We start from the raw sequence: 14,457 nt of genomic DNA, 5'->3' as shown, positions 1-14,457 counted from the left end.
ATCCTGTGTCTGCTGAAAACTACAGGTGGGGGAAATCCCAGACGTAGCTTTAGAATCAAAGTTGTCACCTAGCACTTTATCAGGGAGGGGGGAGGTTGGACTTGCTTTGCAACTTGTTCTCTCTGTATGTGTGTCTCACAGAAAGCGAGACTCAGTTTTGAACCTTTGACTTCGTGGGCACTACAAAACAGGATCCAAGTTTCACTGGAGGAAACTTTTTTGAAATTACTTTTTTTTTTTTTAAGGTGGGGTAATGGAAGAGTAATATTTGCTTTTTACTGAGAGAAAGGTTAACATCAGTGTGGAAAGAAAATTCTGTTCCCCTTGTAACCCTTCTGCCAGATGGTGTTGGAAGCAACAAGGACTGGATTAGGTATCCATTCTAAGGATTCCTCTTATCATTACAAAAAAGAACTGAGCCCCCCACCAAGACATGAGCCCCAACCCAGAAATCCAGAAAAACTAAACATTACCCCATGCACCTGTAAGAGGCAATACTTCCCCACTCAAAAGCACTGAGTCTGTGTATAACAAAAGAAAACTTTTAATAAAAGGGAGTGGGAATTCGCATTAACTTGGGGAAACACCACAACAATGATTCAAAAGGCGGCAAACCATAAGTAAACACTTGCCCCACAGTATCTTGGACAGTTATCCTTTGTCTCACTTTCCCACCTTGCATGGTGAAACAGCAACAGATGACCCCGAAGGGGAACTCAAGCAATTACTCTGCTGCTCCTGCTGTCAGGGGTTCTCTGCCATCACTTGTAACTTGCTACTGCCTTTGCTGCTGTCACCTTCACTGTTGTTCATCAACTTCTCTGCTGCCTCTGCCTCTAACTGTGATGCCATGTTCTGAGGTTCCACTACTTAGCCCAATTCTTAGTGTTTTCACCTCTTAGTGATTTCATCGAGTAATGGGGAACCTCACTTTGGCTGCATTCTCTGCATTGTGACACTGTCCCCATGTGTTTCCTCCCCCCTCCATGTGTTCATCAGTGGTTTCAGCTCTAATCACTGAGCAGAACCAAGGACACTGAACTGGGTCTGACCAGCACAGGAGGGTCCAATTGTATATAGAACTCTTTCAACAGCATCCATGGTAAGAACACCTGTCCCCACGCCCCCTCTGACTTTCACTTGGATGTTGCATTACTACCCCTGGCTTAGCAAGTAAATTTTCATTTAGGAACAAGAGTACTTGTGGCACCTTCGAGACTAACAAATTTATTAGAGCGTAAGCTTTCGTGGGCTACAGCCCACTTCATCGAATGCATACAGTGGAACATATAGTAAGAAGATATATATATATATACACATACAGATAAATTGGAAGTTGCCATACAAACTGTGAGAGGCTAATTAGTTAAGGTGAGCTATTATCAGCAGGAGAAAAAAACTTTTGTAGTGATAATCAAGATGGCCCATTTAGACAGTTGACAAGAAGGTGTGAGGATACAAAGTACAAAGTATCCTCACACCTTCTTGTCAACTGTCTAAATTTAGAACACATAATTAACAGAGATTGTTTAATGTTAAAACTATGGTAGATTCTTACTGTGAAATGATCCATTTACATTATATTGCTGTATGTGATAAGATCTTCTTTCAATGATGTCATCATCCATTGAAGAATAACACTACCAGACCCAACAAGTGCAAGGATGAAAGTTTAGAAATGTGTGAAGTGAATAATTGTCTTTTCACTTCTGGAGACATGGAGGCACATCTGACTACATTCATAAGTGAAGTGAAATAAAGTAAATTTAGGGTGGCCATCGGGAAAATCTTCTAAATGATGAGATCTTTTGAAAGGTGGAACAACCATCTAAGAGAAGTAATGGAATCCTCATTGCATAAAAAATTAAAACTAGAAGGACCAAACCACTAGAAAGCAGACAGCAGTCCTACCCTTGCTCCCATATGAACAACTGAGTTACCTTGTAGATCTGTTCCAGCTAACATTTGGTTTTTCCAACTTGTGTGCTTTAATGCACTAAATAATTAGCACTATAATAAGAAAATGCTTCAGGCCGGGATTCAGATGTTTTGGCAATGCTGTGGAGGGGAAGGATTTGGTTTCTAGTCAGTATTACAAAATCTTTATTTCTGTGGTCACTAGAAAGTTTTAAAACTTTCCACTTTAAAAACATGAGACATTACCCCCACTTACACATAGGCAGTGATCATTATCCATGTCTTAGAGTAACCCACCTCCCCTTCTGAATGACAAGTGCCCTAGAAATAGTGTACAAACGTTGAATGCTTTGGCAACATTATTGAAATGTGGTCCAAATTTGCAATGAATATTCTACTACCAGTTATAACAAAATTAGCAGTAGAGAGGAACAAGCTCCACAAATAATTTGTCTGATAATGTACTTAAAATAATCTTTTAATTCTGCACCTCAGATGATAAACTTTTAAAATGTCCAAGCTAATGTGTTATCAAAGGGACGCCTTTAGCCAGAAAGTTCAGATCAGGATATGTAGTGTCCCAGTGTCTAGTGTTCATATCTAGGGGTTTGGCTTGAGCCATTGATAATGGGGCTTGTCATGAAATTTGTATCTGGATCAAAACTTTCCAAAAGTGCAAGTGTTTTGGTTTGGGATCATTTCTAGTTCTCATGTGCCATATATATTCAAGGGCATTTTCTGTACTTCTACCAGTGCATACCCTTATGCTACGGGATCTCAGACTAGGTGCATTGTCTTTCATTGCGACACTGGCTTTAAAGTGTATGAATCTCCTTGAGTAAGTTCCTCCAGCCAAATGCTCAGACATGTCCCGTAGTCTCTGCAGGGAGGTATGTTCTGTACACTTGGGACAGAGTAGTCACTGCAATAATTTGTGGGTGTGGTTTTGTGTACAACATTCACATTAATGCAATATATCAATGTGCTAATTACATGATAATTCCTAGAATTAAATCAAAAGGACAGCCAAACTAATCTGACAGCAAGAGTGGACAGAGAAAGTATTTCTTTGTTATAGGGCTAAATTGTTCTATGGATAACAGTAATTTACTGTGATTTACCCGATGCAATGCAACAAATCAGTGGCACAGCCAGGATTAAAACCTAGGACTTCCCTCACCATCAGACTGTTCAGAAAATAACTATCAGCTATAACATGACCTATCATGGTAGCTTGCTTAGTCATGTCTTATATTCTCGTACACAGTGTGGGCCAGATTCTGCTCTGGTTTACGTTCTGGGCAGATACGTTGTGGTAACTGACATTGGACTATGCAGTAGAGCTGGACGAATAAGTGATTTTTCAGTTTGGTAGCCAAACGGGGGAAAATATTATTTGGGGCTTAACGAAACATTTTGTTTGACCCCAGACAAGTTTGTTTTGGTTTGAGAAGTGTTTTTTACCCTTTGTTTGTTTGTTTAGTTGAATTTAGCTACATTTCAAAAGGATTGGTTTCAAAACAAAAAGTCAGAACTTTTTAACTTTTTTGGAAATTGTTTTTGCCAGAAAAAAATGGAAAACAAAATTTGCTGAATTTGACCTGAATTCACTAACAGTTTCAGGCAACCCAAAATTGCATTTTTTTGTGAATAAGCTATTTGTCCAAAAAAAAAATTTGCCTAGCTCTAATATGGAGAACTTACATCCTGTGCAATTAAGGACAAGAATGTCAGGGAAGGATTTAGCACCACACTCTGCGTATAAAAGCAAATAATAAATGATCAACCTTACATGATATTGTACAATGGAATTTATCAGCTGTTTTCTGAAAAGTGTGGTGGTAAAAGGCACCAACCTCTTTGCCTGTAAAATGGGCATAATAGCTACTTACCTACTACTACTTTGATTCGTGGCCATTCTCTCAACAGTGATAAAGGGACAAATGAAGTCTGTCCACCACTTTCCGTCTTGTACCAGCTTTCTGGCTTTTTAAACTTGAAACCTTTTTGTTCTGTGTCATTCTTCACTGTGTCTATCCAACAACTCTTCAGTTTTCCTCTATTACTAGATCCTTATGGTCTAGTATGTATCGCCAGGTATGGCATCCTTCCCAAGTCCATTCTTGGCATATCCAAACCATCATAGTCATCTTTCTTGAATCTTCTGTATTAGCATTATTTCGTGCCCTAGCCATTTTCTTATTGTAACACCACAAACCCCAGTCGTCAGTGGGCAGAATCGAACCTGGGGCCTCTGGAGTTTAGTGCATAAGCCTCTACTGCATGAGCTAAAAGCCATTAATCTCTAAGTGGTCTCTGTGCCACTAGATGGGACAGACCACCACACCAGTGGTGTGTGGGTTACATTATCACTTCTTTTTTTATTTTCTGCACTCTTGAAACAATCAGTATGCCCCTCAGCCAGTTCATGTCTGCAGTTGAAATCTTTTGTTCATTGTGTTTCCTCATATTCCAGCATTCCAGCCTGTTCAGAAGTGTAGGCATGACAGTTGTCTCATCTAAATTGATTTTTTTTCTTTTTATCTCAGTGTCATTAGCCTTCCAGATCTTGCAGTTTTCCACACACAGTAGCAGCTAGCTAGATTCTTCATTTTATGTCATCTTCACAATTCCTGTTCTTTGATACTAATCCTCCAAGGTATACACCATCGCCCAGGGAGCTGAGGCATAATTAATGTTTGCAAAGGGCTTTGAAGATGAAGTGCCAAATATTATTATTAAACAATATTATACAGTATGTGTGAAATAACAGAAATCTGTACGAAAAGAGCAAATATCTTACTAGCAAAGTGTTCACAAAGACTTATAAACACGTTCAATATTGATTTAGTTAGTCTCAAATGTGCAGTTGATTGACTTTATATTATTTTGAGAACATGATTAATATTTACTTTTCTAACACTGGATTCAAACAAAGATCCAACTCTACTGCCATGAACTTATAACAGGGAATAGCAATTTACAAAAGGTTTCCATCAAAATGTGTCTGAAATATCCTTTGTTGTGGATTTCAATCATCTGTCTTCAACCAGTAGGACAGAGTCTACTTCTCATTGTTGTCTGAGTCTGAAGGGCATGTGTGTGAATGCCTCCATCAGGACCTGAAATGAAAGAAAGCCAAAGACAAGATGACAAGTTTCATATTGTGACTGTGCACAAAATGGCCATATATTCATTATTTATTCTGTATAGTGCTTGCCTTTAAAACTGATTAATTTTGCCCTAGATAAACGCAGTAGATAAGGTTACCTCAATTATCTCAGTATTCACCATAACTCTGATAGGGAAAATTGAGGTGTTTCTGATACGCAGGTAACAGTCATTAGTTATCCATGGCAATTGGCAGGTTGTTTAAGAGTGATCGCTCCTGTACGACTTACAGGTATGTTTTATCAGAAATATTTCATTCAGACCAGATTGTGATACATTTCCTCACATTGACTTGTCTTTTAAGGTACTATTCAACCTGGAGTGGTACCTAACAGGAGTCAGGTCATATGAATCCACCCCTTAATAAAGCACTCAGAATTTTCACCAAACAGTTGGAAAGTTTTCTATTTGGGGTCTATAAGAAAATCCAATAAACACTTTATACCATAAAACATAGGAACAGCATAGGAACAGCTCTATGGGCTCAGGGCTAAGAACAACCAAAACCAAACACATTACTGTTAATTTTCTTGAGGTAAAGAAACTTTGGAGCCCTCTTCTTATGTTAGGCCACCCCTGTCTGTTATTGGGTTCTCAAATGGGGAACTGGGCACCCTAACGTGGGCAATCAAGTTTGAAACTTGAATTCTGAACCATAAGGAACTTAAGGAAAAGTAATAGAGAAAAATGTATTTGGTCTGTTACGATTCTTAATGTACTAGGAGTTCTAGGAGCCACGGTAAAATTTAGGAGAAATATACAAATTAGTCACTACATTTTTTCCGTGATAAGAGCACCAATGGAAAAAGTAAACTTCCACTGACTGGGGAAGAAATGCAATGACCCAGAAAAGGCAGGCTGAAGAAGAGTAGCAAGAATTAGAGCAAAAATATCTTGTAATCTTCAAATGCCCATCAAACAGAGATTGCTTTGGTATAGGAGTGAAAGAAAATGAAGAGTCTGCCTTGGTCTCAAGCATGTAACAAAAGGAATCCCCTCCGCTGATGTCAGAAAGTTTTCACTGACTAGAATTGCCAGATTTGAGTCATAGTAACTAGCAAGAAAAAAATTAATCACGTGATTAATTGCACTATTAATCGCACTGTTAAACAATAATATAATACCATTTATTTAAATATTTTGGGATGTTTTCTACATTTTCAAATATATTAATTTCAATTACAACACAATACAAAGTGTACAGTGCTCACTTTATATTTATTTTTATTACAAATATTTGCACTATAAAAAACAAAAGAAATAGTACATTTCAATTACAAGTACTAATACAAGTACTGTAGTGCAATCACTTTATAATGAAAGTTGAATACAAATGTAGAAATATGTATAAAAAATAACTACATTCAAAAATAAAAATGTAAAACTTTAGAACCTACAAGTCCACTCAGTCCTACTTCAGCCAATCGCTCAGACAAACAAGTCTGGTTACAATTTTCAGGAGATAATGCTGCCCATGTCTTGTTTACAATGTTACCTGAAAGTGAGAACAGGCATTCGCATGGCACTGTTGTAGCTGGCATCACAACATATTTACGTGCCAGATGCACCAAAGATTCATATGTCTCTTCATGCTTCAACCACCATTCCAGAAGACATGCGTTCATGCTCATGATGGGTTCTGCTCGATAACGTTCCAAAGCAGAGCAGACCGACGCATGTTCCTTTTCATCGTCTGAGTCAGATGCCAGCAGCAGCAGGTTGATTTTCTTTTTTGGTGGTTCGGGTTCTGTAGTTTCCACATCGGAGTGTTGCTCTTTTAAGACATCTGAAAGCATTCTCCATACCTCCTCCCTCTCAGATTTTGGAAGGCACTTCAGATTCTTAAACCATGGGTCGAGTGCTGTACCTATCCTTATAAATCTCACATTGTTACCCTTTGTGTTTTGTCAAATCTGCTGTGAAAGTGTTCTTAAAATGAACATGTGCTGGGTCATCATCCGAGACTGCTATAACATGAAATATATGGCAGAATGCAGGTAAAACAGAACAGGAGCCATACAGTTCTCCCCCTCAGAAGTTCAGTCACAAATTTAATTAACGCATTATTTTTTTAACGAGCATCATCAGGATGAAAGCATGTCCTCTGGAATGGTGGCTGAAGCATGAAGGGACATATGAATGTTTTGCATATCTGGCACATAAATACCTTGCAATGCCAGCTACAAAAGTGCCATGCGAACATCTTTTCTCACTTTCAGGTGACATTGTAAATAAGAAGCAGTCAGCAGTATCTCCTGTAAATGTAAACAAACTTGTTTGTCTTAGGGTATGTCTACACTACGAAATTAGGTCAAATTTGTAGAAGTCAGTTTTGTAGAAAGCAGTTTTAGACAGTTGATTGTGTGTGTCCCCACACAAGTGCTCTAAGTGCATGTAGTCGGCAGAGTGTGTCCACAGTACTGAGGCAACCGTCGACTTCTGGAGCATTGCACTTTGGGTGGCTATCTCACAGTTCCCGCAGTCTCCGCCGCCCATCTGAATTCTGGGTAGAAATCCCAGTTCCTGATGGGGCTAAAACATTGTCGCGGGTGGTTCTGGGTACATATCGTCAGGCCCCCGTTCCCTCCCTCCGTGAAAGCAAGGGCAGACAATCGTTTTGTGCCTTTTTTTCTTGAGTTACCTCTGCAGATGCCATACCATGGCAAGCATGGAGCCTGCTCAGCTAACCATCACCGTATGTCTCCTGGGTGCTAGCACATGTGGTACTGCATTGCTACACAGCAGCAGTTTATTGCCTTTTGGCAGCAGACAGTGCAGTATGACTGGTAGCTGTCATCGACGTAGTCCTGGGTGCTCTTTTAACCAGGCGCCTGGGCAAACATGGGAGTGACTCAGCCAGGTCATTTCCCTTGTTTTGTCTTGTGGCGATTGAGTCGTACCGGCAGTGCACTGTCCTTTAACCTGCAGCTAGCAGAAGATGATGGCTAGTCGTCATACTGCACCGTCTTCTGCCGAGCACCCAGGAGACGATGATGGCTAGCGGTCGTACTGCACGGTCTGCTGCCAGCAAGATGTATAAAGATAGATGAAGTGGCTCAAAACAAGAAATAGACCAATGTTTTGTATTCATTTTCTCCTCCCTCCCTCCTTCCCTCTGTGAAATCAGCAGCCTGCCAAACCCAGTTTTGAGTTCTATCCTTGAGGTTTTGAGTTCTATCCTTCAGAGGGCCATTCAGTTTCTCGCAGAGCCACCCCCTTTGTTGATTTTAATTCCCTGTAAGCCATGTCGTCAGTCGCCCCTCCCTCCGTCAGGGCAACATCAGATAATCGTTCTGCGCCTTTTTTCTGTGCAGAAGCCATACCACGGCAAGCATGGAGCCCGCTCAGATCACTTTGGCAATTAGGAGCACATTAAACACCACGTGCATTATCCAGCAGTATATGCAGCACCAGAACCTGGCAAAGCGATACCGGGCGAGTAGGCGACGTCAGTGCGGTAATGTGAGTGATGAGGACATGGACACAGACTTCTCTTAAAGCAGAAGCCCTGGCAATGTGGGCATCATGGTGCTAATGGGCCAGGTTCATGCGGTGGAACGCCGATTCTGGGCTCGGGAAACAAGCACAGACTGGTGAGACCGCATAGTATTGCGGGTCTGGGACGATTCCCAGTGGTTGCAAAACTTTCGCATGCGTAAGGGCACTTTCATGGAACTTTGTGACTTGCTTTCCCCTGCCCTGAGGCGCAAGAATAGCAAGATGAGAGCAGCCCTCACAGTTGAGAAGCGAGTGGCAATAGCCCTGTGGAAACTTGCAACGTCAGACAGCTACCGGTCAGTTGGGAATCAATTTGGAGTGGGCAAATCTACTGTGGGGGCTGCTGTGATGCAAGTAGCTAACGCAATCAAAGATCTGCTGATATCAAGGGTAGTGACCCTGGGAAATGTGCAGGTCATAGTGGATGGCTTTGCTGCAATGAGATTCCTTAACTGTGGTGTGGCCATAGACGGAACCCATATCCCTATCTTGGCACTGGAGCACCAAGCCGGCGAGTACATAAACCGCAAGGGGTACTTTTCAATAGTGCTGCAAGCACTGGTGGATCACAAGGGACGTTTCACCAACATCAATGTGGGATGGCCGGGAAAGGTACATGACACTCGCATCTTCAGGAACTCTGGTCTGTTTCAAAAGCTGCAAGAAGGGACTTTATTCCCAGACCAGAAAATAACCATGCCTATATGTATCCTTGGGGACAAAGCCTATCCCTTAATGCCATGGCTCATGAAGCCATACCCAGGCAGCCTGGACAGTAGTCAGGAGCTGTTCAAGTACCGGCTGAGCAAGTGCAGAATGGTGGTAGAATGTGCATTTGGACATTTAAAAGCACGCTGGTGCAGTTTACTGACTCGGTTAGACCTCAGCAAAACCAATATTCCCGCTGTTATTACTGCTTGCTGTGCACTCCACAATATCTGTGAGAGTAAGGGGGAGACGTTTATGGCGGGGTGGGAGGTAGAGGCAAATTGCCTGGCTGCTGGTTTCGCACAGCCAGACACCAGGGCGGTTAGAAGAGCACAGGAGGGCGCGGTGCGCATCAGAGAAGCTTTGAAAACCAGTTTCATGACTGGACAGGCTACGGTGTGAAAGTTCTGTTTGTTTCTCCATGATGAAACCCACCGCCCCTTGGTTCACTCTACTTCCCCATAAGCTAACCACCCTCCCCTCCTCCCTTCGATCACCGCTGTTAGAGGCAATAAAGTCATTGTTGCTTCATATTCATGCATTCTTTATTCATTCATCACACAAACAGGGGGATAACTACCAAGGTAGCCCAGGAGGGGTGGTGGAGGAGAGAAACACCAGGAGGGGTGGTAGAGGAGGGAAGGACAAGGCCACACAGCACTTTAAAAGTTTAAAACTTTAAAACTTATTAAATGCCAGCCTTCTGTTGCTTGGGGAGTCCTCTGGGGTGGAGTGGCTGGGTGGCCGGAGGCCCCCCCACTGCATTCTTGGGCGTCTGGGTGAGGAGGCTATGGAACTTGGGGAGGAGGGCGGTTGGTTACACAGGGGCTGTAGCGGCGGTCTGTGCTCCTGCTGCCTTTCCTGCAGCTCAACCATACGCTGGAGCATATTGGTTTGATCCTCCAGCAGCCTCAGCATAGAATCCTGCCTCCTCTCATCACGCTGCCGCCACATTTGAGCTTCAGCCCCCTCTTCAGCCCGCCACTTACTCTCTTCAGCCCGCCACCTCTCCTCCCGATCATATTGTGCTTTCCTGCACTCTGACATTGTCTGCCTCCACGCAGTCATCTGTGCTATGTCAGTGTGGGAGGACACCATGAGCTCAGAGAACATTTCATCACGAGTGCGTTTTTTTCACCTTCTAATCTTCACTAGCCTCTGGGAAGGAGAAGATCCTGTGATCATTGAAACAAATGCAGCTGGTGGAGGAAAAAAAAAGAGGCAGTGGTACTTAAAAAGACACATTTTCTAGAACAATGGGTACACTCTTTCACGGTAAACCTTGCTGTTAACATTACATACACAGCACATGTGCTTTCGTTCCAAGGTCGCATTTTGCCGCCCCTCATCCCCCCCCCGGCTAACAGCGGGGAACATTTCTGTTCAGCCATAGGCAAACAGCCCAGCAGGAACAGGCACCTCTGCATGTCCCCTTAAGAAAAGCACCCTATTTCAACCAGGTGACCATGAATGCTATCACTCTCCTGAGGATAACACAGAGAGATAAAGAACGGATGTTGTTTGAATGCCAGCAAACATACTCTGCAATGCTTTGTCCTACAATGATTCCCAAGTACGTGCTACTGGCCTGGTGTGGTAAAGTGTCCTACCATGGTGGGTGGAATAAGGCTGCCCTCCCCAGAAACCCTTTGCAAAGACTTTGGGAGTACATCCAGGAGAGCCGCAAATGCCAGGGCAAATTAATCATTAAACATGCTTGCTTTTAAACCATGTATACTATTTTAAAAGGTACACTCACCAGAGGTCCCTTTTTTCCCATGGCGGGTCTGGGAGGCAGCCTTGGGTGGGTCCGGGGGGGGACTGCCTCCAGGTCCAGGGTGCGAAACAGTTCCTGGCTGTCAGGAAAACCAGTTTCTCCGCTTGCTTGCTGTGAGCTATCTACAACTTCATCATCATCATCTTCCTCGTCCCCAAAACCTGCCTCTGTGTTGCCTCCATCTCCATTGAAGGAGTGAAACAACATGGCTGGGATAGTGGTGGCTGAACCCCCTAAAATGGCATGCAGCTCATCATAGAAGCGGCATGTTTGGGGCTCTGACCCGGAGCGGCCGTTCACCTCTCTGGTTTTCTGGTAGGCTTGCCTCAGCTCCTTAAGTTTCACACGGCACTGCTTCGGGTCCCTGTTATGGCCTCTGTCCTTCATGCCCTGTGAGATTTTGACAAATGTTTTGGCATTTCGAAAACTGGAACGGAGTTCTGATAGCACGGATTCCTCTCCCCATACAGCGATCAGATCCCATACCTCCGATTCGGTCCATGCTGGAGCTCTTTTGCGATTCTGGGACTCCATCATGGTCACCTCTGCTGATGAGCTCTGGCCAGCGTGGCAAGCTGCAGGTGACCATGCAAACAGGAAATTCAAATTCAAAAGTTCATGAGCCTTTTCCTGTCTACCTGGCCAGTGCATCTGAGTTGAGAGTGCTGTCCAGAGCGGTCACAATAGAGCACTCTGGGATAGCTCCCGGAGGCCAATACCGTCTAATTGCATCCACAGTACCCCAAATTCGACCTGGCAAGGCCGATTTGAGCGCTGATCCACTTGTCAGAGGTGGATTAAGGAAATCAATTTTAAGAGCCCTTTAAGTCAAAAAAAAGGGCTTCATCGTGTGGACGGGTGCAGGTTTACATCGATTTAATGCTGCTAAATTCGACCTAAACTCCTAGTGTAGACCAGGGCTTAGCAATTGGTTGAACAAGAAGTAGAACTGAGTGGACTTGTAGGCTTTAAAGTTTTACACTGTTTTGTTTCTGATTTCAGTTATGTTACAAAAAAATCTACATTTGTAAGTTACACTTTCACAATAAAGAGATTGCACTACAGTACTTGTATGAGGTGCATTGACAGATGCTATTTATTTTTCTGATGTTTACAGTGCAAATATTTGTAATAAAAATCAATATATTTGAAAATGTAGAAAAACATCCAAAAATATTTAATACATTTCAACTGGTATTCTATTGTTTAACAGTGCAATTAATCGTGATTAATTTTTTTGAGTTAATTGCGTGAGTTAACTGTGATTAATTGACAGCCCTAATTATATGTAAAGTAACCTAGCAGTTGCTGTTCATAGGAAAGATGACAAAACGAGTTAATATTCTAGTGTTTTACATGTGAATGGAGATTTTGGCTCAGATTTGGTTTTAGTTTCCAGTTGAATAGGAATTTGATAGTTATTGGTCTACAGCACAAAGCACCACATGATTAACAGTCTCTCCTTGAGAGAATCTTTGGCAAGTATTGGACAAGTAGGGGTGCTTGCACATCATCATTGATGTATATTAGCAGAAGCTTGCACAATGCCTGCCTGCATTATTCTCTTGGTCTAGCCAGTGCTGTTAATCACTCACATGAGCACAAAAATCTAACTAATGATTGTTTTTTTAAGTTGCACTTCTAGGCACTTTTTAAATTGAAGCCACAATGCATTGCTGATTAAAAATATCCTGACAGTCAAAAATGAATATTACTTCATGGTACTTCCTACTATGTTGCTTGAAGTTTTTCATTTGTTATGGTATATGAGAACATATTGACAAGGCTTTTTTGTTACATGACTATGAAGTAAGGACACTTGCCACAACTCTTAATTCCAAGCCATTGAGACACAATAAACCGTAAACATGCTTGAATGAAGTAAAAGCCATTTCATTATATAATACACAAAGGCTGTCTCACTGCTGAAGAGGATACAGTGTATGAGAGTTGTGTTGTGCCTTCACCCTATCACATCTCTCTGTTTATCTCTAGATTTCAGATACATGTTGTGTCTGAGCTGACTAATTTTTTCTCCATTTAAAGCACAAATCTCATTGCTGCTCAAATAGCAAACTTTACTTGAGCGGTTAACTTTATCTTCCTGTTTCTTATTTGCAGGAGAGCTGCTCCCTCTGCTGAATTTTCTGTGGACAGGACTCGTCACCTGATGTCTTTCCTTACCATGCTAGGCCCCAGTCCTGATTGGAATGTAGGCCTGTCAGCCGAAGACCTCTGTACCAAGGATTGTGGCTGGGTTCAGAAAGTCGTTCAGGATCTGATACCCTGGGATGCTGGTACCGACAGTGGGGTTACCTATGAGGTAGTTGTAATACTTGTAATGGCTTTAAAACATAAACTCTACCTTAATTAACATAGCTGTTAAGAGTGAAAGCTCATAATCCACAACTACGTGAAAACCTCTTAATATTCAGCAAATCAGTCCTTTCATAGGAAAATGAAAGGCAATTGGAACAGACATTGGTAGCATAGTTATCTTTTATTGTGTCTGATTTCCCCAGTCTGAGCTCTTAGATACTTCTTGTGACATTGTTGTGCACTGATGACCCCGCTCTCTGAAGAAAAATGAACTTAGATTACTAAAAATTAAGTACAGATAAGTACTCAGTTTCCCAACAAGTGTTAACACTAACCCATGTGCCATCAAAAATCCCAGGGTGCTAGTTTAACTCAATTATATTGGGACACAGAATAACATTGGGTGACCAAAGCAATTACCTGGCTAGAGGAAGCCCGCCAAACAATCAATGTGGCTGATTGAGATGATTGAGGCACTAAAGGAGCACTCAAGGAAGACAAGGTTGTTGTGGAGAACCTAAATGAATTATTTGCATCAATCTTCACTGCAGAGGACACGAGGGAGAGCCACACACCTGAACCAAAAGATTTTGGAACAAAATGATAAATAATAAGCAGTAATAAGTCACCAGGACCAGGTGGTATTCACCCAAAAGTTCTGAAGGAACTCAAATGTGAAACTGCAGAACTGTTAACTGTGTTATGTAACTTACTGTTTAAATCAGCCTCTGTACCAGATGACTGGAGAATAGCTAATGTAATGCCTAACTGTAAAAAAGGCTCCAGAGGTGATCCTGGCAATTACAGATTGGTAAATCTAACTTCAGTACCAGGAAAATTGGTTGAAACTATAGTAAATTACAGTATTATCAGACACACAGATGAACACGATATGTTGGGAACGATCTGGAAAAGGGGGTTAAACAGTGAGGTGGCAAAGTTCACAGACAATACAAAATTACTCAATATACTTAAGTCTAAAGCTGACTGAATAGTTACAAAGGGATCTCACAAAACTGGGTGACTGGGCAATAAAATGGCAGATGAAACTCAGCGTTGATAAATGC

General features: G+C 42.1%; 1 protein-coding gene across 1 annotated transcript in view; it reads left to right on the top strand.

Moving 5' to 3' along the window:
- SPON1 (spondin 1) overlaps positions 1-14,457 on the top strand; it is a 317,066-nt gene that overhangs the window by 286,371 nt on the left and 16,238 nt on the right. The window contains exon 8 of the mRNA XM_074955096.1: positions 13,193-13,394. Within this exon, the coding sequence (XP_074811197.1) occupies positions 13,193-13,394 (202 nt within the window). The remainder of the gene's footprint in view (positions 1-13,192; positions 13,395-14,457) is intronic.

Source organism: Natator depressus, chromosome 6 (genome assembly GCF_965152275.1).
Source record: "Natator depressus isolate rNatDep1 chromosome 6, rNatDep2.hap1, whole genome shotgun sequence".
Lineage (NCBI taxonomy): Eukaryota > Metazoa > Chordata > Testudines > Cheloniidae > Natator > Natator depressus.
This window is presented reverse-complemented; position numbering and strand designations above follow the sequence as displayed.